Here is a 25,911-nt window from a genome sequence, read left to right as displayed (position 1 = left end):
TACGTTCTTTAATAAGGATCCATTTCATTTTTGAGGTTGGCTCAATTGAGTTACTCTCTTCGCAAAAGCGTCTTCATGATGATATTTTAACCGATCTTATGTTCTTTCTTAGAGCTTTTTGTTCTTTTTTATATCAATTGAGGAGCACCCTTGTGGTTCTCCTCTGTTTTGCCAAATTCGAGTCCCACCATGGTGTTTTATTTTTCTTTGGGGTCTTAAGCGGAAAGCTTTCTTCAGCTCTATTTTATATGTCTAGCGTGGATTCCGAAATGAAGTGACCGGAGGTGGATCCATGCTCAATGTGAAATCAATGCGCCTGTGATCCGAGAGCGTGATGTGATTTGATACTCTCCACTATTCGACCAGAGCCGGAATGTCTGGGGATGCCACCGTGATGTCGATGACCTCGTGCCTGACCACGCTGAAAATTGGGTTCATGACCCAAATTGAGGATTTGTACATCAGTGCCTATTAGATACTTTAATAGTGTCGATCCTCTTTCATTGATGTTGGAAATTCCACAGCATATGAATGTTCGACTAGGAACTTCGTCTACGTTTTAAGTGAAATGCTGCAGATTTTTTCGAGAGATATGGCACCACATCTACGTTTCAGATGAAGATGCCATGGGCTGCACGACCTCTTCGATGGTTTTAGGAGCGCGACGGTTTGAAGTCTGTAGTAGAGCTGGTAGCCCGTTTGTTCGCGAATCCTCTTAATATTCGGTTCAGGAACGCCGATAGTGAGGCAAGTTTCCGGCCCATCGGCTCTTCCTCCTACTTTGATGTCTAAAAGAGTCCAGGTGGAGGTGTTGAGGTTGTTCTGGACTCCAAGTTAGTGCAGGACCTCAGTATTATTACCCCCCAATTCTGGAAGCCAGAGAAAGTGCTTGGAAACCCTCTTCAGGGGCAGTCCCACACATCGTTGAAGGAGGAACAGTACTTGATGAGCCACTCGTTCGTGTTTTCGTGCAAACAGCCAGAAAGTTTGCGTTGCACCGTATGCATATCGCAAGTTCTTTATTTTATGTCGAAACTTCCGTTTGAAATATGATATCGTCGCGCCGTTTCCTTCATTTGTCCTCCTTGGCCGTAATCTGGTCGAGGTCACGACACTTTATGACTATCTCGTGGGTCAATTATTTCGCCGTGACTTTCTTCCCTAAGAAGCTACCAAGTTCGGGTGTTGAGCGTCCTTTTATCATGTGTTTTACGGAGCTTCAGGAGAAGTTCTCCCTTCTGTGTTATTCTGGTTCTTGTGACATTGACACCTAGGTTTAGTATCGGATCTCCCTTGACTCCCTTGACCCTCGGCGTAAAAGAAATCATCTTTGCGTCCGTCTTTCTGTGTCTTTCGATTGACCTGTTTCTTTGAATTTTTTGTATTTTTATTGGTTTTGGAAACTTTGTTCCAATACCATCTGTCAATTTTCTGCTCCTCTTTATGCCTTACAGCTTTCCCCTTTGGGCTTGTTCATCACTTCTTCCCTGATGTAACCAGTACAGCCGTTGCCGTTAACAACCACTTCGCCTGAAGGGGTTCAGGTTATCACTCGTTGAATCATTTAATCCGATGGCCAAATAACCTACCAGAGCAGCGTCATTATCCTTCCTCTCCTCCAATGTTAATCGTAATTCGCTTCTTACATTTATATTTTTATTCGTGCATTTCGCGCTTCTATTATCATTCATATTTATATGACTGTCAGCTTTGTTAAAGGTTTTATATGAAACGTAACCATATCGCAATCGGCTTGTTGTCTGTTTTTCCGGGAGAAGAAACTATATTAACAGCGCTGCATTTCTATCCACTAAGACTCAAGCTCCCAGGCACCTCCCCTTTTGCTTTCTGATTGGGTGCCAATCGCGCCTTCATCACCTTTTCGGGTTTTCCAGTCTACGTTGAATGCGTCTGATCATGTAGCAAATTGCATTCTAGTTTTCTTGCAACTGCTGAACCATAATGTAATACTTGCTGTCGCTACCTTTACCTTAATCTACTTGAAGTTAAGCCAGTAATAAATTTGATGCTTGCGGTGATTAATTCAGCTCTATAGACATGGCTAGATAAACCTTTCAGACTCTCTACAAAGAGGAGCAACCTCTTGTAGACTAGCCTCTCCTGTATTTTCTCCATAATGTTCAAAACGCGTGTAGAACTGTTTAGTGATGTTTCACCACACTGGTAGACCCCATAAGGCAGCACTAGCTTTTGATAGAGAAACATCAGGGCATTCACATATACGAGTAGGTGTATCGAACAATCTCGCAAATATCTCCAGCCTAGACTTAACAGCCTGTTCAAGCGCTTAATTGGGTATAACATCGAGGCCCGGTGGTTTGTTGTCAACAATCCTGTTGCAACTCATTACTACATTTTCTACGAGTTTCTGGGGAGGTAGCCGTCATATGCTCCGAAGAGGTAGACAACTTTTAGGTAGACGACACTACTCTGTAAGCATTTCTTCCAAGAATAAATCTTCACCCGGCGCGGTGTTATTTAAAGCTCTCGCTCATTTTTTGACGTATAGTTATCCTGAGGGTCATGCGAACTTATTTGAAGCTTGTAGTAGGTTTTCTCTCTATGAGTGTGCCTGGATTAGAGCCTGCTTAAGTAAAACCTCCATGATTGTTTGGTCATCAGTGAACTCCTTCATTTTGCGCCTCCAAAATTATCGTACTAGTAGAACCTTTTGCTCTTCGTCCTTTTGGAGCCGAGGCTGTACTGCATGCTAGAACATAGCCAAAGTTAGACATCAAGAAATACATCAGTTATGGAATTGTATTCCGTTTGTTTTCATCCACGCAAAGTCAGTTGCGGGGTGCTCATACATCTTTGGATAGATTAGTTGCCTTGCCCCTATTATCTGGGTTTTCTAGGCGAACTCAGAAAGCCAATTCTGGGCGCATCTTTTCGTTTTATCCTTTTTTGTTCAACTTTAATCCAGCCGTCATGTTCTTTTTGTTTGGACGTTGGCTTGGTGCCACTTTTGTGTGTTACTTAGAATTGCCAACATAGGCTTTGGTTTCTCAGGCACCTGTTGATTGCCTGAATGTTTTCTCTTCATTTCTCGTACTCTTCTGTTAGCCCGTATATTAGCAAGTGTGCAGTTAGATGTCACCTGTCTTGACTGCGCTACTGGCAGAGGAGTCGCCTTACGGCACCGCTTGGGTTCTTTCCCATTGTCTATCTGATCGTCTCTCCGATATCTACTTAAATATAATTACCGCTATTATATTATCATATCGCTTTATAATATATGGAATGGTACTGCTAGATTTGGTGGAAATGCTACTGCAAGAAAATTTTATAGATCCAGGGTGAATTTCCAACCTAAGTTTCAGTTACTATTCCTGAAAGAGCGCGCTTTAGAACGTTTACGTTGACTTGGAAAATAGGGCACAGTTTATTATATTTTTTTAGGTGTATAATAATATAATAACACGTTTATTTCTCTTAGTTTTGGCAAGACATTTTTTTCTGCGAAGTATGTTCCTAATTAACTGAACTCATTCTGCTTACAGTCACGAACGCTTGGCTTAAAAGTCGACCACCAGGCGAGAAAACTGTTTTCGCTGAGCTATTTGAACTGACATTTTTGGGCGTGTATAACTGGATCACACAGAATTTAAATCTATTGATGGAAGTTCTACAGTGCAACATTGTTCAGCAGATGATACTCATTTTGGAAGGACTGGTGCCTGTAAAAAAGGAGGAAGATGCCAATGTAACACTTTCCAGCCAGGACAGTGTTGAAGGTGAGTAAATTATTTCATGAGCTAAGGTTTCTGCGCAATATATTATATTTACTTACTTAGTAATCTCCTTATCTTAGCGAAGTTTGTGGTTTATTGCAGTGCGAGTTTCGGGTAATTTTTAAAGCTAGTGCCCGACTCCGGGTTGGCGTAGATCTATTGCCTCCACTTGTAAAGTACACCATTATTTTGAATATTGTTAGCGAGGAAATTTTCGCTATTGCTCCCTCCCTATGGCTCTAGTGTGCCATCAGTTAGTCCTCTAATCGACCACAGATTTGAGGATATCGGCTACTTCAGCATTGCGCCTGTGTTAATATTGTAATTCTGGACGTCGCGGACGTCGGTATGTATGTAGGATGCACTGCTTTCCTCGCAGAACCTGCAGATGATGCTGGTAGTTTTTTCTATAGTGATCTGTGAATATACGCGCTATGATCCTAAGGCGTCATGAACTGTTCCATTACTGATGAGTCTGTCTCGTATGATACCCTCAAGCAACAAATTCATATAGATTTGCTCCCTTTTTTAGCTTATCTGCTGCTGCTTTATTTTCTCCCTCAATGCGGTGCGGATCTTACGATATCTAGACATTATTGTACATACAAGCCACGCCTCTGCAAAGTTAATATTAATCTGAAGTTGACCTGGTTGAATTGCGTCTTGATGTTCTGTTTTTTTATAGTTTTTTTTTGGGTTGAAGTGAGTAATGTAGTTAAGACGTACATTTGTCTTCTACTGTGCTTTTCCATTAACCCAAACTGTTCTATCCACGGCCCAAAAACTCCCGTAGTCCTCCTCCATCCGGTGTTAGCCATTCGCCTTTTTACTAGGTTATTATTCGTTGGTTTAGGTTCCAGATTCAAGTCATATCGCGTCATTCCAACCTCACATTTTTTGTTAGGTTTGTGTGTGTATATTCACCGTGATATCCTTGGGGTACATTTTTATTTTCTCCCCCCTCCGTGTGAAAAAGTCAAACCTTAGGTAACTTCCAGAGTCGCTCTGGGTCTAACGCAATTCTCAAGTAATTAATCTCAGTTTCCTGCTAATCTCCAATGTCCTAGCTTACGCGTACCCTTTCCGTGTACACGGCTAGCAAATAATTATAACCTATTTCTGCAGCAGAAAGAGTGTGGTCTTAGCCTATGATCGAGGAGAAATTGGGCTCTCCGATTTGACAGATTTGCGAACAAATCTCGCACTAACATTAAAACCGAGTGGTTCATAAGCAGATATGAATCATGTATGAGAAAGGTTTAACGACCAGAAGTTGTTCTTGCTACTGAATCCCCCAAAAACCCCTGTTCTGCTCTCTTCATATCGTCTGGCCTACCTATTAGACCCTATGGGGGAAGATGTTGGGGATGGCGGTATATAACTGCTCCCATGGGCCCTAATGGGCTAGTGGGTGTCTATGGGTTTCGGTATACATGCTGTACTATTAGTTTGATAGTAATGATCGCAGATCTACCTGGGAAGGTGATGACCCTGGGTAAGTGCTGTCTGGCATTGACAACTAGAAAGCAAGGATATTGTTGACTGCTTTACGGTTGAGGATATACAGAATTACTTTCTTTGTTTCAATTTCATCACGTAGTGCAACCGTTAGCTGATAGAGTTCAGCCTCGGTTAATCTTCCTGCTCGGTATTCCTGTTTGCATGTACGATGGAATATTATATTAAAACGTTGATTCTAAGGTTCAATTTAAGAGTTCTCTACTGTCTTCAGTATAAACGGTTTGGCGAGCGAGCGGCAACCAAATGCAACCGACCGGTTGGCTGGGAATCTCGTTGTACAGGACAACCTTGGGATTTACTCTTCCAAGATGTCGCTGATCTTAGCGACGCACGAACCGAGGAGGTCCATTTAAAATTGGTCTAACTTGCTATGCCATGGAACCTACGCACCATCTGGGAGAATCAAAGTAGGGGTGCACTTCCTGTCCGCCTTTGTCGTCCAGGAGATGCTCGATGACCATCTTCTACAGCCTTGTCTCGACATTGGTCTGCAGCTTCGGCGCGAGTTTGCCGCTAGCGGAATTACCATCCGTCGTACGCGACACGTAAGTGACCCCTGGCCACGACAATGAAGGGTTTCGCAATCCATGCCTCGTCGGTCAACCTTCGCTGTTTCAATGTTTGCAGACTCTGCTCCTTTTATTTTGCAGTTCCACCTCATTTTCAGATGGAAGGGGTCGGGCTTCTGCTGGTTTTCTAGGCTTTGTCATTGTATTCTTCTTTAATAGTCTTATATTTAGCGAGGTTCTTTTTATCCCGCCCGTCGACTTATCGGTTCCAATATTTTCGCAATTTTGCTCAGAATATATATGGCCTTCTGGTACTGCTTCTTGAACAAGTTTCAAATGGACCTACGCTTTTGCGTTGACTTCCGGTGGCCGACATTTTTGTCAGCTCTTGCTTTTGGGAGGACTCCCAACATCGAAGGTTTCGGATCTAGATTACTGTGGCTGGTAGTCGCCACACTCAGTTGGACGTGGTATACGAGCTGTAAACCGTTAGTGCGACTGCGTCTCGCCAACGGAGGTGCCCGCACAGCAGGGCTATGGCTCGCACTGACTGCGCTGCGCTCATCCTCTGATGATACACCTGGCATCCTCCTCCTCTTCGTGTATCGTTTATTGTTTATGTTTCTTTAGTTCATGTCATGGTCCTAAAATTAATTTGCGTAAAATTTCCACCCTGGCTAGCCCGGCCACTGAGGTAAGGGTCTTACTGGATACTGAAAGTGCCCAAGATGTTCAGAGTCCATATACTGGAGACCAAGCTTGGCCGCTTTGTTCTGGTTATCAGTTACTAGATTTATTCCGGTGGAACTTGGACATTGTCTTCTGATAGGTATCATCTTGCCCGATTGTTTTGTGAGTACTTCTGCCGACCTTCAATGATATTGGGACGGCTGTGAGGTCTCTGGTCAAAAACTTGGCAAGAACATATAAACTTTAAACTGAATTTTAGGATTATGCATGCTCTTGGTTTTTTACAAGTGGTATTCCAAATTAGCAGAATAATTTCTCTTGTGAAACCACGAGCTCGTGGTGAGGCTCGCTGTCCGTTTTGAAACCTTACCTTGCCTGAGCTGAGATCGCCCGGCCTCTGCTTCTCACTAGGCAGCAAGTCTGCCTCCTAACGGGCTCCTGTCTTTTCTGTTTTTATTACTTTGGCAATTCGTTCTGGGTCCTGCACTGGGATTTCAGCAAGTCTGCGTCTAATGAGAAATTCGTTCTTTTAAATCACATCCACCGACTAGTCGACTGAGTGTTATTGCTCCAGTTACGTTTTCAATGAATTTGGCAGACCTACTGGCCTCCGCCTTCTGATCTTCAAGGTGCTGAGTGATTGTTCATTTCTCTCTGGTATCTGGCTTGGTTATCAGTGTTGTGGAGATGCGGCCTCACGTGATACTTGAGTTTGTATATGGTACTGGGTCTCGCTTTTTTCTCCTTTGTCAATTTCCACATTTACTTAATTCATATCAGTGTGAAGTTTAAGAAGTCCTTCTATTACGCCATACTAAACAATCTGATCATGTATACATTATTTTTCAGAAGATGTCCTCGAAGAAAATAAAACAGAAGAAAAAGAAGATTTATGTTCCCCCGAACATTTACATCGTCTTTATATATTTGCTCTGACTTGGGGTATAGGAGCTTTTCTAAATACTGCAGATCGAGTTAAAATGGATCAGCATGTTAAGGAAGCCTATCCAGATCTAGATTTCCCCCGCTCTGATGGACCAGATAACACTATCTTTGACTTCTTCGTAACTCAGACCGGAACTTGGCAGCATTGGAAAACCCTAGTCACTCCGTACATGTATCCAGAAATGTCTACCCCTGATTATCTAAGTATACTGGTACCGATTGTGGACAATGTTCGTATCGATTATCTTATAGGAACAATAGCGAATCAGGAGCGTGCTGTTATGCTGATTGGTGAACAAGGCACGGCTAAAACTGTGATGATGAAAAATTTCATGAAAAAAATGAATCCTGAAACCTATATGGGCAGATCATTCAACTTCTCCTCTGCTACCAGCCCCTACCAATTTCAGAAAACAATTGAAAGTTACATCGAGAAGCGAATGGGGAACACGTTTGGACCTCCTGGAGGAAGGAAACTAATCGTATTCATTGACGATATTAATCTGCCAGAGATTAACAAATGGGGAGACCAAATTACTAATGAAATCGTCAGGCAATCAATGGAAATGAAAGGATTCTACAGTTTAGAGAAACCTGGGGATTTCACTAATATAGTAGACGTGCAATTCGTGGCTGCTATGGGCCTCCCTGGTGGCGGCAGAAATGACATTCCTTCACGATTGAAAAGACAGTTCAGCATATTCAACTGTAATATTCCTGATAATGATTCAATTGACAAAATTTTCCGCGTAGTTGGCGAAGGACATTACAACGCGAAACGAGGATTTATCCCTGAAGTCAGGAACCTCGTTAAAAAGCTAATTTTGCTCACTAGATATCTATGGCAAAGAACCAGAAACAAGCTTCTTCCGACTCCAGCGAAGTTTCATTATGTTTTCAGTTTAAGGGATCTGTCGAGAATCTGGCAAGGTATGATAGGCACTTTGTCTACTGTTATAACTTCGGAGAGTGTCCTCATGGCACTTTGGAAACATGAGTGCACACGAGTCTTCGCCGATCGCTTTACTATCGCTCAGGATAAGGAATGGTTCAGAACTGAACTAGTCTTTCTGGTGAACGAGGAACTAGGAGAGAATTTTGCGGAAATGGTACGTCCGAGTCCAGTTTTCGTCGATTTTATGCGAGATGCTCCTGAGCCAACAGGAGAAGAAGGAGAGGATGCAGATATGGAGCTGCCCAAAGTATACGAACCGGTTTACGCACATGATGTTCTACGAGAAAGATTGATGATGTTCCTTTCCCAGTTCAATGAAATGGTTCGGGGATCTGGTATGGATTTAGTATTCTTTCCAGATGCAATGTTGCATCTTGTCAAAATATCGCGAATAATCCGTCATCCTAGAGGTAACGTTATGTTAGTTGGTGTTGGAGGATCGGGAAAGCAAAGTTTAACAAAACTTGCCTCTTTCATTGCTGGTTATAAAACATTCCAAATAAGCTTGACAAGGTCATATAATGTGGCTAACTTTCTGGAGGACCTCAAACTTCTCTACAGGACATGTGGCGTACAAGGAAAGGGCACAACTTTCCTATTCTCTGATTTGGATATTAAGGAAGAGGGTTTCCTAGAATACCTAAACAACATTCTTTCTTCAGGTGTTATATCAAACCTTTTCAACCGAGACGAACAAGCTGAAATCGTACAAGAGTTGACACCGATTATGAAGAGAGAAAACCAGAGAAAAACCGCAACAGCAGAGAGCGTGATGGAGTATTTTCTTCAAAGGACATGTCACAATTTGCATGTAGTGTTTTGCTTTTCACCTGTTGGAGAAACATGGAGAACAAGAGTTCAAAGATTTCCGGCATTGGTGTCTGGTTGCACTGTAGATTGGTTTGAACCTTGGCCGAAGGATGCTTTGGTATCGGTCGCAAGACACTTTTTATGTGATTTTGAGATAGAGTGCACTGTTGAAACGAAAGATGAATTGGTTAATGCTTTAGGATCCATTCAAGATGTTGTTTCTGAAACATCTGTAGATTACTTCCAACGATTTAGACGAGCAACACATGTGACTCCAAAGTCCTATCTGAACTTCATAGCGGGCTATAAAAATATTTATCAGCAAAAGCAGAAAGAACTTGGAGATGGGGTCGAAAAAATGGACACTGGCTTGGAGAAGCTGAAAGAAGCTTCTGCCTCAGTTGAAATTTTGAAAAAGGATTTGGCGGTCATGGAGGAGGATTTAGCGGATGCTTCGAAAAAGGCTGAAAGTGTCCTTTTGGAGGTAACGGAAAGAGCTATGCAGGCTGAAATTGTGAAAAATCAAGTTCAAGTTGTGAAGGAAAAAGCAGAAGCACTAGTTGCTTGCATAGCCCAGGAGAAGGCATTGGCTGAGGAAAAACTTGAAGCAGCAAAGCCTGCGCTTGAAGAAGCCGAGGCAGCGTTGAATACAATTAAGCCTGCGCATATTGCTACCGTACGTAAGCTTGGTCGTCCACCTCATTTGATTATGCGCATTATGGACAGTGTGTTGATTCTGTTCAAACGGAAGCTCCATCCATGTATTGCCGATACGAGCGCTCCGTGTCCAAAGCCATCTTGGCAGGAGTCTTTGAAGGTTTGTTTCAGTTAAAATCAATTCTTTTCGGTGGCAACTTAGGGTAATTTGATAATTTTCAGATGATGGCCAGTACCACATTTTTGCTCCAGTTGCAAAACTACCCGAAGGACACCATCAACGATGAAATGATAGATTTACTTCAACCTTACTTCCGAATGGAGGACTACAACATGGATACTGCTAGGAGAGTTTGTGGTGATGTGGCTGGATTATTGTCATGGACCAAAGCTATGGCATTCTTCCACGGAGTGAACAAGGAAGTTCTGCCTCTAAAAGCAAACCTCACTCTACAGGAAGCCAGATTAAAGGTAACAATCTCAATAGTATTAAGTTGAATTTTGCTCCACCGAATATTTTATTTTCTTAGGTGGCAATGGAGGACTTGGCTTCGGCAGAAAATCAGCTCCGAGAGCGCGAATCCGCCCTTCAGGAGGTAAAGGAGCAATATGATGCCGCAGTTAGTGAAAAACAACGACTTACAGATGCTGCAAATGTGTGCCTACGGAAAATGACTGCCGCTACCGCTCTCATTAATGGACTCACTGACGAAAAAGAACGATGGACAAATCAGAGTAAGGAGTTTAAAATACAGTTGGGAAAACTAGTCGGCGATGTCCTGTTAGCAACGGGTTTCCTTTCTTATTGTGGTCCTTATAATCAGGACTTTAGAGCGAATTTAATCAAAACATGGATGGGAATTCTGAAACAACGAAAAATCCCTTTCACTTTAAACTTGAATATTATTAATATGCTGGTGGATTCCGCGACTGTTTCGGAATGGACATTACAAGGGCTACCAAATGATGAGTTGTCTGTACAGAATGCTTTGATAGTGACAAAGTCCAGCAGTTACCCATTGCTAATCGATCCTCAGAATCAAGGAAAGATATGGATTAAAACCAAAGAAGACCGGAATGAATTACAGATAACATCCCTGAACCACAAATATTTCAGGACACATCTGGAAGACTGCCTATCATTGGGAAGGCCTCTGCTCATAGAAGACGTTGGAATTGAGTTAGATCCTGTCATCGATAACGTACTGGAGAAAAATTTCATAAAGTCGGGAAGTATTGAAAAAGTTTTGGTAGGAGACAAGGAATGTGATGTTATGCCAGGTTTCATGCTCTACATAACAACCAAACTTCCCAATCCTGCATTTAGTCCTGAGATCAGTGCAAAAACTTCTGTTATTGACTTCACTGTAACAATGAGGGGATTAGAAGATCAGCTCCTGGGCAGAGTAATCCTCATGGAAAAAGCTGATTTGGAAGCTGAGAGAGTAGCCTTGTTTGAGAGTGTCATGCAAAACCAGAGAAGCATGAAAGAGTTGGAAGCAAATCTTCTGTACCGGCTCAGTTCCTCTCAAGGATCTTTGGTTGATGATGAAGCGTTGATCCAAGTGCTTCAGGAAACTAAAACTACAGCCGAAGAAGTCAACCAAAAATTGAAGATTTCCGAAGTTACGGAAAAGAAAATCATGATTGCTCGGGAAGAATTCCGTGCGGTCGCAGCTAGAGGATCGATTCTCTACTTTTTGATTGTTGAGATGAGCAACGTGAATATCATGTACCAGAACTCCCTCAAACAATTCCTAGTGATATTCAACAATTCTATAACGAAGTCGACGAAAAGCAGCATCACCGAGGAAAGAATAAATATAATTTTGAAGTATCTCACGTATGAAGTCTGGTCCTTTACAAACCGTAGTTTGTACGAACGACACAAGCAACTGTTCACCCTGATGCTCGCCGTGAAAATCGACTATCACAAAGGAATTATAACCCACGACGAGTTCATGGCGTTTGTTAAAGGTGGAGCATCCTTAGATTTGAACGCTGTGACTCCTAAACCTTTTCGATGGATTCTCGACATAACTTGGCTCAATTTGGTTGAGATAAGTAAATTGGCAACGTTTTCGACTTTGCTTCAAGTGGTAAGAGAGTCATTTGATACTCATGTCAAAATTTTTGATTCTATTTTTTTATTTACTTTTTCTGTAAGATTGAATCTAACGAAAAGGAATGGAGAGTGTGGTATGAAGCTGAGAAACCTGAACAAGAAGATATTCCGTGCGGATTCAATATATCCTTGGACAGTTTCAGGAAATTATTGCTGGTTCGATCATGGAGTCCTGATAGAACTATATCTCAAGCGAAGAAATATGTTGAAGGTAAGATACTATTAAAGTTATTTATCCTGGGTAGATTTTGTTTTCATCGTTAGTAACCTAATATAAAGCCATACAGTTTATAGCAAAGGACCATGAGGCTTTCCTTATCTGAGGCACCAGCAATCCTGGTACGGTATGGATATCTGTGTTCGTTTGTGTGCTTATACCGCCGTTGTAATTGTGGGAAGTCAGCCTATCATCATCTCCCTTTCCAACGATGCTTAAGTACCATGGAAGTTACATCACTTACATCTTAGCAGGCTATCTTATATATTGTATATACCCCATAGAACAGGGATCCGTTTTTCAGATAATCCCTGAATATCGATGATTGATATCCCGATACGTGAAAGTAATTATCTAGTGTACCTAGAATGTCTTTCCACTTCCGGAATTGAAGGCATTTCCGACATGAAGAGGGGAGTACCGTCCGGCTGTGTGTCTCTGCTTGATGAACCGTATCCACGAATGTATCTTCTTGTTTTGCATAGACAGGACCACCTTTACTTTATAGAGAAAAGCAGGCAATTCTCGACACCTTTCACACTGCTGCAATGAACTCGTATTGGATATGTAGGGAATAATGTCGGTATTTTACTACCGTTCGTTTCTTCGGCACAAAATGAAGATAGTTTTCGTATAGCCCCAATTTGTCACCTCAATTCTCGCTTTTGTTTATTGCGCTGATCTGTGTTCTGCGATTGTGCTGCATACCTCCTCTTGGTCGTTTAAAACGTGTATCTAACGAAGTAGCTTATGACACTCCTCCCGGAGCTTGATAATTTCCATCGTCCACCAGTACATAGAAGGTTCGTCACGACAGCGAGCCTTCCCGGACATGAAAGCTTTCTAGGCCGTCGACTGAATTTACGATGGTGCCAGCTGCAGTGGTAACACCTCACACCGGCATGACCTCCAGCACGGTTCTACCTGTACCAAGAGCTTTGACGAATCTCTCGGTGTTCACCTTCGCGATGTTCTACGCACGGGGAGAGCGAGGGGCTGGTGCATACCGAGAGATAGCGGAGTCTGAATGAGGAATGTTCCATCTAAGTGCTCTGGCATTGAAGTCATCCTTAAGTGAAAAGGGTTTCTGCAGAGGCCCGATTTTACGGGTTACCAGTTTGTAACCTATTCCCCACAGGCCCCCATTCACCTCGTCGACCAGATCCTGCCAGCAGCATGCTTTGCTCCTATTTATTGCGCTGTGGAGTGTTCTTTTGGCTGATCTGTACTTTGTCATTATGGTACATGCCTCCTTCTGATCGTTTAGACGTTGTGTTAAGCGGCGTAGTTTGTGGTATTCCTTGTGGAGGTTTGCAAAAGTTTGCCACTTTTCGATTTGAAATAATAAAAAACTTGTTGTTTCTTTTTCGTTGGTATGAATATTTATTCTTGCAAAAACCGATATTTCGGGAACTACTTGTTCCGTTCATCAGTGCTAACAAGCTCCGAAGGCCATTGTTATCAGGTTCATAACTGAATTTACGACAGTATCAGCTGCAGTGCCACCACCCCACGACTACCCACCAGCGCGGCCCCGGCGTTTTAAACTACAAGTCCTGTTCTGCTGCCATTTCGAGAATTCGTTTCGTTCTGGAGTCTGGGTGAAGCATGCCCTATTCAAGTGTCTGGCATTGAAGTCACTGTCGACCAGGATTCGCCTCTTTGTGCCCAAGATAATATCCCGAACAGCATCAAGCCTGTCTCATTCGGTGGTTCGGAAAAACGTTACCCCTAAACATCGAATCTAGACAAGGCCGTCCCCTCGGCCTTGTGTAAGAACTCTAAGATGGGTGCCGTCCTGAATTCAGATGGTTGCGGCACCTGATATGTTAGGGTGGCATGAAGCTGGGTCCTTGTTCATTGGTGAGCACTAGATTTGCTTTGGTGTCCGTAGCGAACTGCGCTAGCAACTCGTGAGCGGTTGCATTCCGGTGCATATTGATTTGTAGGATGCGAATCATGTTGACCACATCCTAACCCTTTCCAGTTCTTTTCTGAACACTGGATACCACCCCGACCCCGCAGTGTGCGCAACATTCTCATCAGACGCGCCCCGGTCTCTGCATAGGACGGAACTCTCCTTTTCGGTGCAGGTGTTCGCTTTATGGCCTGTCTGACCTTGTTGCATGTTGCTTTTCTGTCAGGTCCCCGACAGGTTGTAAACGTTTGCATATAATCAAAATAGCTGTAACATTTGGTTGGTATGGCCCCGATTCGTATTCTAAACAATACCCAACTAATTTTGATTTCCCGCTGTTTAGAAGCGTCCTTGCGAATTCTGCCTTTACCATCTTGCCTTCATTAATGTGCAGCCCAAGATCTTGCGCCAATCACCGCTTGGTCGATCTTAATGAAGGTGGACTGTATATCTCTGGCTGCTGTTCTCATAATGATGGCTTCGTCAGGCCAGTAGTCGGGTGGACTTAAAAAGGATGGTGCCTTCCACATTAACATTTGCATCGCGGATCACTTTTCCTCGGGCCAGGTTAGTGGGGACACATTGCAGGGCATCTTTGTCTTAGACCGTTGTTGATGTAGAATGGTCTCACCGCTTTTATCTAGTGTCAACCTAGGCAGTTTTATTAATTTAGTCAGAATACGGTATATAGTGTTACCCCTGCTATGTTATCATAGGCGGCCTTGAAGTTGATGAAAAGATGGTGCAAATGTTGGCCATATTCCAACAGTTTTTCCGTTGCTTATCCCGGAGAGAAAATCTGACCTGTTGTTGATTTGCCTCGAGTTAAGTTTCTTTGATATGGACCGATGATGTTCGCGGAGTAGGGGGCGGTCGGACCCAACAAGATATTTTATAGATATGGTTCTCAGCAATGTGATACCTCTAAATTGTTGCACTGCATGATATTCTCCTTTTTATGTATGATTTTCTGCTAACCGTCTGGCAATTTTTCGCTGGTTCACATCTTGAGCATTAGTTGATGAGCCGCTTGGTGTAATTGGTCGCTTCCATATTTATTTATCCTTGTTACGTTTCCTCCTCTTCTAAGTACTTACGCTCTTACCCTGTCTGGTTCACCATTGAGGTCCACAAAAAACTTCGTCAAAAAAAACACTGTGAAGAAGAAGTTCCTGTCTTCTAGAACCTATACTGACTTAGTTTTTCCCAAAACTCTGCGTTCCTCGGTCAAATCCTCAATACGTAAGTCCAGAAACGAATATTTGACCAGTGTTGAAGACTCAATAAAGCGCGGAAACCTCAAACTTTTCTGGTCCCAAATTTGCAAGTCCCGGTGTCCTGCACAGCTATCCTATCCGTCCATTAAATTCTCTGGCTCCTCAGCAAACTCACCCCCATCTATCTTGTGATTTACTCTGCCGCTAATTTTCCTCAGTCTATGTTCCCCTCCTTCCACCGAATCCCTCCCGGTAGTGGATGTCGCCTGCCCCGCATCGCCTACCATTCCCGTTCTTACCTCTCTCCTTGTTGAGTACCTCATTGGCAAATTTGATTCCAATGTCGGACCTGGCTATGATGGACTCCCAAACATTTTTGTGCTCAAAACTGGGTAAGTCCATCTCCCTTCCTCTATATCTTATTTTCAACAAAAGCCTCGAAGAGAATCATTTTCCCAGCTTGTGGAAAGAGGCTCTCATCATCTTCATTCACAAAAATGGCAATTGTACGCTTGCCGAGAATTACCGTCCCATTTCCCTCCTCTCCTCCTGTTCTAAAATCTTGGAAAGATAGGTCAGCGACTGGTTGTCCGCCCCATTTGCCCACCACATAGTGAAAAAGTAACAGGGCTTTGTTAAGCGTAGGTCCACTGCCTCCAACCTGCTTGACTTTGTCGCCAAATGTCTAAATTCACGACAAGAAGTACATACCATTTACACTGATTTCACTAAAGCCTTCGACGCTGTAAATCATAAGATACTTCTATCCAAACTCTCGTCTCTAAGCGTTCCCATACCACTTGTTTTATGGCTTGGCTCTTACCTTTCCAACCGATCCTGCCACATCTCTTTTGACGGCTGGATTTCCCGCTCCTTCTCTCCTTCCTCTGGCGACCCACAGGGATATATTCTGGACCCTTTGTTGTTTTTATTTTTTATCAACGATGCAGACGAACTTAAGCTGTTTTCCGCTATATCGTCGCCTATGGACTGTGTTTTCCTTCAATCTAACCTAGACACTTTGATTCGTTGATGCTCGGCTTATTTTTTAGCGCTAAACGTCAGAAAGTGTCACTCTATGTGCTACTCCCTAACATCCTCACCCACTTCTTTCTCCTACTCTCTTAACGGACATTCCTTAACCTGATTAAATTCCACTCAAGATCTTGGAGTTACTTTCGACAATAAGCTTCGTTTTGACACCCATTGCCTACAAGTCACCAATCGAGTAGCAAAATTGTTAGGCTTTATACGTCGCTCCTCCTCTGATATTGACTCCATCCAACCCTCCTTAGCTCTCTTCAACTCCCTCGTGAAGAATACCATTGAGTACTGCTCCGTGATCTGGTCACCTTCAAGAAACTGTGATTGTCTTGCCCTTGAAAATGTGCAACGTAAATTCACTTGTTCCCTCTTCTTTAAGAAAAGCTCCCGCCTACGCATTCTGAGCCTTTCCTTCCAACAACAGCTTGATTCTTATCTGGATTTATGCACATTTTTTAAACTTTTTTCGGATCTGATTGACTGCTCCGCTACTAATGACATCACCTGCCGTCCTGTGTCTTATAACACACGTAACGCAGACATTTTGAAAGTGCCTTCGCTGAGTTCGAAGCCTACTTCCATTCTCCGATTCCGAGGTTTTGCCGAAGGTACAACGCACAACAACTTGGTGCTTTTAACTTCTCTACTTTAAGTAGGATAAGATTATTGCTTTCTCCTCCTCCTGAGGACAATAAGCAATTAGAGTTTATTTTGTTTGTTGTCCGTTAAATAAATAAATAAAAAAATTCGGCTGGAATTCCATCAGATCCTGGCGACTTATGTTTTTTAAACTGATGAATTGCATGGACTCTTTCTTCCATTCTTGACGGTGGCAGCATTTATCTGCTATATTCAGTTAGCGTGACCTCCAACTCACCGATGTTTTGATTGTTGATCAGTTCATCAAAATACTCAATCTATTTCTTCAATATGCCCATACGATGGGAAATCAGATTCACCTTTTTGTCCCGGCAGCGTGACCATTGAAGTGTATAAGGTTTCATCCTGCTGACTTGTTGGTGAAACCTCCGCGCCTGGTGCGGTTTCTATATGCGCTTCTCGAGTTCACAGACATGTTGGTTCCTCCAGGCTTCCTTTCCTGATAATGAAGTCACTTCTCTGCTCGACAGAGTTCGTGATATTCCTTTGAGAATACAACATTACTCTGAATGTAGTATTCTTCCCTTTCGCTAGTAACTTACATTCATCGACGAACCAGCCGTTCCAATTTGTTTTGCAACTGGGACCAAGTATGTTTGGTGCGTATCAATGATAACGTTCCTCAGGTGGTTGTGAAGATCATTTGTTGATACTTCATCTCCAAGATATTTGATAGTTGCAGTTGTTGCGGCATTCATTTCCCCTTTATAGATGTTACGGAGGACTTTGTTGTGGGTGGCTTCAGTATTCCCTCTCAGTTGATTGTCGAAGAGGATTTTAGATGGTGTTGTTATTCGAACCTGGAGTAGTATGCCAACGAGATATTGATTCGAGTCTATGTTGGACTCCCTATATGCTATGAGAATCATCAAGGCTGAGAGGTGGTCGCGTTCAATCAGCACGTGCTCAATTTGATTGAAAGTGGTCCCATCTGGATAGGCCGACGTTTGTTTGTGGACCGCTTTACGCGCAAACCAGTTGCTGTCAACAACCGTTCCATGCGATACTGTTAACTGAATAATCAGGCTTTGACAGTTCGTCTCATAAACAGTATCCTTCTTTGCCTCTGTAGTCTGCTCTGTAGGAGTGTGAAGGTTAATGAGCCTCAAATCTCGAAATTTACTTCCTAAACGCTGAATGCATAGCCTTTCGCCTAAGTTTTTCCTCTAAAATTCGCCCGTCCGAGGCCCCGTAACTTTGGTTTTCCGTGTATCAGTAGGAACTGTCCTACTGGTTGGCTAATATTGGGCCTAAATGCTTAGAGTAGGACAAGATTTACCTTTTCATATTTGACTAGGTAAGCTTATAAGGGTTTTCGAAAGTTAGGAACCGTGTTGAACTTTAGGACAATCAATTGAAAAATTTGTACATTTTCATGACGAACCAAGTTTCTGGCATAATCAACCCCACATGCCTATTCAAATGTGCTGCCTCTGATATCTGTTTCTCTCTCTTTCATACCGGAAACTGGGCGCTTCAGGTATGAAAGGGGTTTTGTTTGCTTCTTCTGTGAGTATATTTGAGTGTAGAACTATCCCATTTGTGAGTAGCCCGTTATGTATATGCATTTAGTAGTAAATACAACTTTGAGCTACTGTAACTTTGTTGCTAATAGTATGATCAAGCTTGGAGATAATATACTTCATATTATATTTTATCCGACTACCAACTTTCATAACTCTGGGATAAACTTAAAGGGGGTTTTACTCAATTTTCCTAAAAATATGGTACTATACTATTATTAACTTAATTTGAACAGATATCGATATGGAGAGTATTTTGAGGCCTGGGCACCATATGGAGGCAGCTTCATGAATGTTCAGGTTTTTCGGTTGGGTAGTTTCTGAGAATGGGTCCGTTAAAGAAATCATCACTTTCCGCCCCGCCCACTCCCCGCCTTCGAAAAGTATTAATCAAGACCTTTCATTTGATATCCCACATGACTATATTCGGTGAAAAAAATTTTACACCCCCTTTTACATGTATGGAGACCCCCGCCCCCCCCTAAATCTCAACGTAGAAGGATGTCACTCACTGCATGTCTGGGCGTTCACAGTTTCCGCCTTCCCACAACATTTCGTGTCAATCGGTATAGCCGTTTCTGAGAAAAGTGCGTGTGATAAACAATCAGACAAACGGACGGACAGCTCTTTCTCGTCTGAATCTTGTAGTTGCGTGAACACTTTCTGTAAGAGAGAAATGGGGTCCGTGATAGATGTCACTTTTGTTAGCGATGTTTTAGCTAAGGATCTGTATTGGTATGTCAGTGAAGAATATACGCATAGCGACCACCAGGCCATCATTTTTGAAATCAGGCATGGTAAACGAATGAAATGGCCTCGGACAAGAGCTGAAAGGTGGGTAGCTAATAAGTTTGACGAGGAGATTTTCGAAGTAGTTTTGCAAAAAAATACAGCGCTTGAAGGAAGCGCAGAAACTAAACCTTTACAGATTGGCGAAAACTAGCGAACAAGCATGTGACGCATCCATGCCAAGGTATATTGTATCCCAGAAGCGAGTTCCGAACTTTTGGTGGAATTCTGAAATCGAAGAATGCCGCAAGGCCAGAAGGCGCAGCCAGCGAAAAAGAAACCGATCTGGATACGAGCAATTTCATGAAGAATACAAAAACGCTCGGCAGAAATTACATGAGGCCATAATTAAAGTAAAACCGAACGCTTTAAGCGACTGTGTAATAAAGCTGACACGAGCCCCTGAGGTGGCGCCTATAAAACAATGATATCAAAAGTTAAAGGCAAATGCTTCCCACCGTTTTCTTGCCCTACTCTGCTTAATGAAATAGTAACGGATCTTTTCCCACAGAATTTGAGTACCGCTAACCTTCGCACTGTCGAGATAGACACCGCCGAAGTTCCCATGGTAATTGAAAAGGAGGTCCTCGAAGCTGCGGATACAATTGTTAGAAATAAAGCACTTGGCTTGGATAGCGTCCCCAATAAAGCTCTCATGGCAGCAGTCAAAATAGCTCCAAATATGTTTGTCGAGGCGTTCACCACTTGCCTTAAAGAAGGAGCATTTCCTACACAATGGAAGAAGCAGAAATTAATACTAGTCCCCAAGCCAAACAAACCTTTGGGTGAAGCTTCGTCCTACAGGCCGATATGCCTTCTAAATAATACTGGCAAACTATTCGAACGAGTAATCTATAATAGATTAACTCGAATTGCCGAAAAGGATGGCGGTCTCTCTGAGAATCAGTTCGGTTTTCGAAAGAGGAGGTCTACAAAGGATGAACTTGTCCTAGCAGCTAACACAGCTAAGACCGCACTTGACGAGGGCAAATGTTGTGCAGTAATTACACTTGATGTGAAAAATGCCTTCAACTCCGCTAGATAGAGCAAGATACTTGAGTCCCTAATCAGCTTAGGCGTGGCGAAGTACGTGGTGCGTATCGTTCCCGACTTCCTAATCGAAAGGATTCTGTGCTGGGAATCAGATGAAGGAATGAAATCATACCAAACGACTTGCGGAGTTCCATAAGGGTCTGTCCTAGGGCCATTCTTGTGGATTATTATGTATAACGGAGTACTGACTCTAGACCTTCCTACTGGTGTGGCCTCCATTGGTTTCGCGGACGATATTGGTGTGACGGTTGTTGCAAGCCTTCTCGAAGAAGTCGAGCTTTATGCAAATGAGTCTATGAGATCAAATCCTGGTTAGAGAATGCTGGTCTACAGCTCGCAGAGCATAAGACAGAAGTAGTACTTATTACCAAGCGGAGAAAGTGCACTGCCATGAAGATCAAAGTTGGAACGCAAACAATTCATTCCAAGCCTGCACTTAAGTACTTAGGCGTAATGATTGACCAGAGGTTAAATTTCAGATTGCATGTGCAGAAACCAAGGCATATAACATCGGAGCGCTGGTTGCCAGAATGCTGCCAAATATAGGTGGCCCAAGGCCGAGCCGTTGACTCCTTATTTCGAAGGTGGTCAGTTCGATCCTACTGTATGCAGCCCCAGTATGGGGAGATGCACTGAAAAATATATATAATAAAAATATATTTATAATAAATAAGAGAAAGATTGAAGCTGTGTATCGCATAAGTGTACTCCGAACATGTTGCGCTTACAGAACAATATCTAATAAAGCAGCTTACGTGATAGCAGAAATGGCCTCGGTTGAGATTCTGGCGAAAGAAATACAACGACTTTATGATCGAACGTATCTCACCGGAGAATCTCCTGCCCGTCGGCGACAGTTCGCACGAACACTCTTTTTCCATTGTCCCAGATTCGAAGCCCAAAGGGCTAGATTAGAAGCTATTACCGGGGAGTACTTTACACCCGAAAATATAATATAATGTAACTTATGGTGAAAGCAAAGGGGATATGGACCGAAGTCGAAAAAGTGGTTGCAGCCATCGGAAAGAAGCTTAGGCAGGAAGAAGTCATCCGAAAGAATGAACGCGAGAGAAACACGAATGTTAACACGAGCGCAGAATAAATGCTGATCAAGCCCCGCGACGTAATACCAAATGGGAGTCCCGCGGGGAGAGTGAAAGGAGAAGGAGGTGGTTTTAGTGGGTAAGAGTCCCACATAACCGTGTAGCAGGAGCCTGCGGTAGCTATTGAGGCTTTCCACTTTCCAACGGCAAAAAGAAAAAGACAGACGGACAAACAGATAGACAGACAGACATTGAACCGATTTCAATAACATTGCAAACAAAACCTTAAAAAATCAGCCTCGCAAAATATGTATTTGTCCGAATTTCAATCATTTAGTCTGTAAATTGGAATACTTTCTAAGCCCAGACTTGTGAATCATTTCTAAACTATATTTATATACTCGTGCGAATGAAGATACCTTTTCCATCATATATACTGTAGATACCGTCTACTTCATTCAACATTTTCCCGTAAAATTCCTACTCAAACTTTTCTCATTGAATTCCTGGACTGCCAAACTTCCTTCGTTATTTCCCGTGTATGTCTCCGACACCTACAGATCCGCTCCTGGCATGGGAAAATTCAAATTCCCAAGCATCCAAGGTATTCCACAAAGCCGTAAATGAAGGTATAATACCATTCTCCTGATAACTGGAGCATAATCTTTAAAATGCCGCCTTATCATAATATCAAAGAATTATACATATTTATTCCCTTTTCCGCAAATTCCTCCTCAAACGGGGATGCCGGGCACGGGAAATTGTTCTTAATCTATTTGATTGGATTATGCTAATTTTCACCAGAGATTCGTTACGCCCAGCTTGCGTAGATACGCCTCGCAGTACAACAATGGGAACCGCAACGTGCCAGAGTATTTTGCGAAATGTTGTTACATTGATTATTTATAAGTTGTAATTCGAAATTGAAACTGAGAACGACAAAGTCGAGTAAATTATTTATTGTGCCGGCACGATCTTGAACGCGTAAAATGATTCATTTGGTCCTGAATGCGTAATAGGATTTTATCGTTAATCAATAAGTGTATTTTCCACTACATTGGCGCCAGCGTGCTGAATGGTATTAAGGTAATATTTAATTTTTTGGCTGTGAATATTTTCTTGGGCCTTCCTCACGATGCTGTAGCGAGCCAACCTCTCTCTTTTGACAATATATTAGAAACCCAGAGTTACATGTTTGGTTTCCTTATGTAGAGAGCTTTGAGTGCATCAATGTCTCCATATGTCTGTAGCCAATAATTCAATTAGACACTATTTTTTGAAATCCTTTTGGACGACTGGATCGCATCGCAAAGAGGATAGCCCGCTTGCGTTAGGGTAAACCTTTACAACGAGATTTCAGCATTAACATATTTAACCAGCATACAAAAGTCATAATTAAAATAGTTAAGTAGTTCAAAAAATTATTTTATTTGAACATCATCAGCAAGCATTGGCGCCTTGTCCCCCTTCTAATTACTAGCCATCTCCAATAATGCTTAACTTCGGTGATTGCATACGTATTTCAGGAAGTAGTTGTTGATATAATATTACCTAATGTAATGTGAAGTGGGTAGGTAGGGTAACTATTTTCGGCTAGAGATGTTTATTGTTCAACATAAATCAATCTTTCATTTCATATTGTTCCAATACTATCCCAGGAGGAGCGTAGTCATTTTAGATATGGACGCCATTGATTTTTGTCCTTACAAAATATATTTTCGGGAATGCCATTGTTTCCATGCTTATACAACGTATCCAACACACAACGGGTACAATGCATCCAACACACCAAAATATGCTTCAGGTCCTTCCAGGCCTTCCGGGGAAGTCTACGCTACTCCTTCATTGTCCTGCGCTATGAGTTTCTAGGGCGATCGAGTCGCCGGTCATTCTGAAATAAAATAAATTCCATTGCGTGATATATAGTCAGTAATGAATTTGCTGAACCAACACCAACAGCTCTACTACCAAACCTTATCTCCACCTCCACGTGGTGTCCGCTGGGAGCTCTTTCTTAACGAAAAGCTGCAGACGGAAAAGGATGAAGGCGAGTCTCCCGCGCCTAAAAAGGGGACAAATTATACCAACTGGTCCTCCAGGTTGGGGGTTGGGTAGGGCTGACAACCCTACAAGGAAAACAACTTGTTACGAAGCCACAACAGGTGCCTCGGACTGGATGGATTACACAACGATGAACCCGGCAACGACAACGGAATAACGATTTGCGCATTTTCTCATGGAATGTGCGCTCCCTGTACAGAGATGAAGCTGATGAGCAGCTAGCCGATACTCTGTCCCAATATAGGGCTGATGTAACAGCGTTACAGGAGATGCGTTGGACAGGGACCGGTTTCCTGGAGAAGAACCACTACATCATATATTATAGTGGCTATCTAGTAAACCCCGTGCTCTACGAGGCAGTAGAACGAACCCTCGAAGCCTATCCCAGATATGATATCAAAATCATACTTGGGGATTTCAACAGCCAAGTAGGGAAGGAGCCCGTATTCAGGCGATACGCTGGCTCCTATCAGCTTACATCAAAGCACAAATGATAACAGACTGCGGATTATTCAATTAGCAGAGTCACACAAAATGGTTGTTGGAAGTACCTGGTTTGCGCGGAAAGCGGTCCACAAACAAACGTGGGCCTTTCCAGACGGGACCACTTTCAACCAAATTGACCACGTGTTGATCGACCACCGCCACCTCTCAGCCTTGATGAATGTCAGAACTTATAGGGTGGGGGGGGGGGGGCAATATAGACTTGGATCACTATCTCGTTGGCATGGTGCTCCGAGCTCGAATAACAATACCACCTAAAATCCCCTCTGACAATCAGGTGAGAGTGAATACTGAAGCCATCCACAACACAGCCCTCCGCAACACCTATTAGAGGGAAATGGATGCCGCAATAACCGCAGTCAACAGAGGACCTGGAGATGAAGCATCCACAAATGATCTTCACAACCACCTGAAGAACGTTATCATTGATACGGCCAGAGACTTAATACGAACTCCGCCGAGCGGAGAAGCGACTTCACAGACGGAAAAAGGAAGCCTGGGTGAATCAACAAGTGTGTGAACTAGAAAAGTACAGGGAGCAACCGCACCAGGCGCGGAAGTTTTACCAACAAGTCAGCAGGATGAAGCCTTATACACCTCGATGCTCATCCTGCCGAGACAAAGAGGGAAATCTGATTTCCAACAGAATGGGCATATTGGAGCGATAGGTTGAGCACTTTGATGAGCTACTGAACAACCAGAACATCGGCGAGTTGGAGGTCCCGCCAGCTGAAGACGACGGACAAATACTGCCACGGAGTGGCCCAAGTATAGAAGAAACAGTCCGTCATAAGTCGCCTGGGGCCGATGGAATTACAGCCGAATTGGTTAAATATGGAGGCGACCAGTTACACCAAGTGGTTCATCAACTTGTACTCAAGGTATAGGACAGCGAATCAATGTCTGACGATTGGCAACGAGGTATTATCTGTCTCATACATAAAAAGGGGGATATCACACAGTGCAGCAATTATAGAGGTATCACGTTACTGAGTACCCCAACTATAAGATTCTCCGCTATCTTGCTAGGCCGGATAGTCCCATACCTCCACAACATCATTGGCCCATACCAAAGAGGCTTCACTCCAGGCAAATCAGCAACAGATCAGATTTTCTCTCTGCGGCAAGCGATGGAAAAGCTGTTGGAATATGGACAACAGTTGCACCATCTGTTCATCGACTTGAAAGCCGCCTATGATAGCATAGCCTGGGTAAAACTGTATACGTCCATGAGAGAATTCGGTATCCCGACGAAATTAATAAGACTGACTAGGCTGACCCTGACCAATGTGCGAGGCCAGATAAAAGCAGCAGGATCACTCTCAAGACCATTCGACATCAACAACGGTCTACGACAAGGGGATGCGCTATCATGCGTCCTCTTTAACCTGGCCCTCGAGAAAGAGATCCGTGATGCTGAGGTAAATGCAAGAGGTACGATCCTCTTCAAGTCCACCCAACTACTGGGCTATGCTGACGATATCGACATCATGGGAAGAACCACCTGCGACGTACAAACTGCCTTCATCCAGATCGAGCAGGCGGTGATTGGCGCGAGATCTTGGGCTCCACATCCATGAAGGCAAGACAAAATATATGGTGGCAACGTCAGTACCGAAATCCAACCAACCAACAACATCAAACCGCGCTGATCAAACAGGATGAATAAGGATAGGAGATTACAACATTGAGACCGTTGATAATTTCTCCTATTTAGGGTCGAAAATCACAACCGATAACAGCTACGATGATGAAATCCGCGCACGGTTGTTGGCAGCCAACAGAGCCTTTTTCAGCCTAAGATGGAGCCCTGCCTAAGATGGAGCGATGGCGTAGGTCACTACGCCAGACAGCTTTTAGGGATATGGAATTGGTGGACCTCGGCGCAAAACTGGCATATCCTGAGTTCCTTATT

The 25,911-nt window shown here is 43.1% G+C and overlaps 1 protein-coding gene across 2 annotated transcripts in view; it reads left to right on the top strand.

The window, feature by feature from the left end:
* LOC119660242 (dynein heavy chain 5, axonemal) overlaps nt 1-25,911 on the top strand; it is a 207,522-nt gene that overhangs the window by 86,834 nt on the left and 94,777 nt on the right. For both annotated transcript variants that reach the window (XM_038068695.1, XM_038068696.1), the window contains 5 exons: nt 3,525-3,758; nt 7,325-10,002; nt 10,065-10,313; nt 10,373-11,941; nt 12,010-12,178. In XM_038068695.1, coding sequence (XP_037924623.1) covers nt 3,525-3,758; nt 7,325-10,002; nt 10,065-10,313; nt 10,373-11,941; nt 12,010-12,178 — 4,899 coding nt within the window. The remainder of the gene's footprint in view (nt 1-3,524; nt 3,759-7,324; nt 10,003-10,064; nt 10,314-10,372; nt 11,942-12,009; nt 12,179-25,911) is intronic.

Source organism: Hermetia illucens, chromosome 6 (assembly GCF_905115235.1).
Source record: "Hermetia illucens chromosome 6, iHerIll2.2.curated.20191125, whole genome shotgun sequence".
Classification (NCBI taxonomy): Eukaryota; Metazoa; Arthropoda; class Insecta; order Diptera; family Stratiomyidae; genus Hermetia; species Hermetia illucens.
The sequence above is the reverse complement of the archived record's forward strand: the minus strand, read 5'-3'. Positions and strand labels throughout refer to the sequence as shown.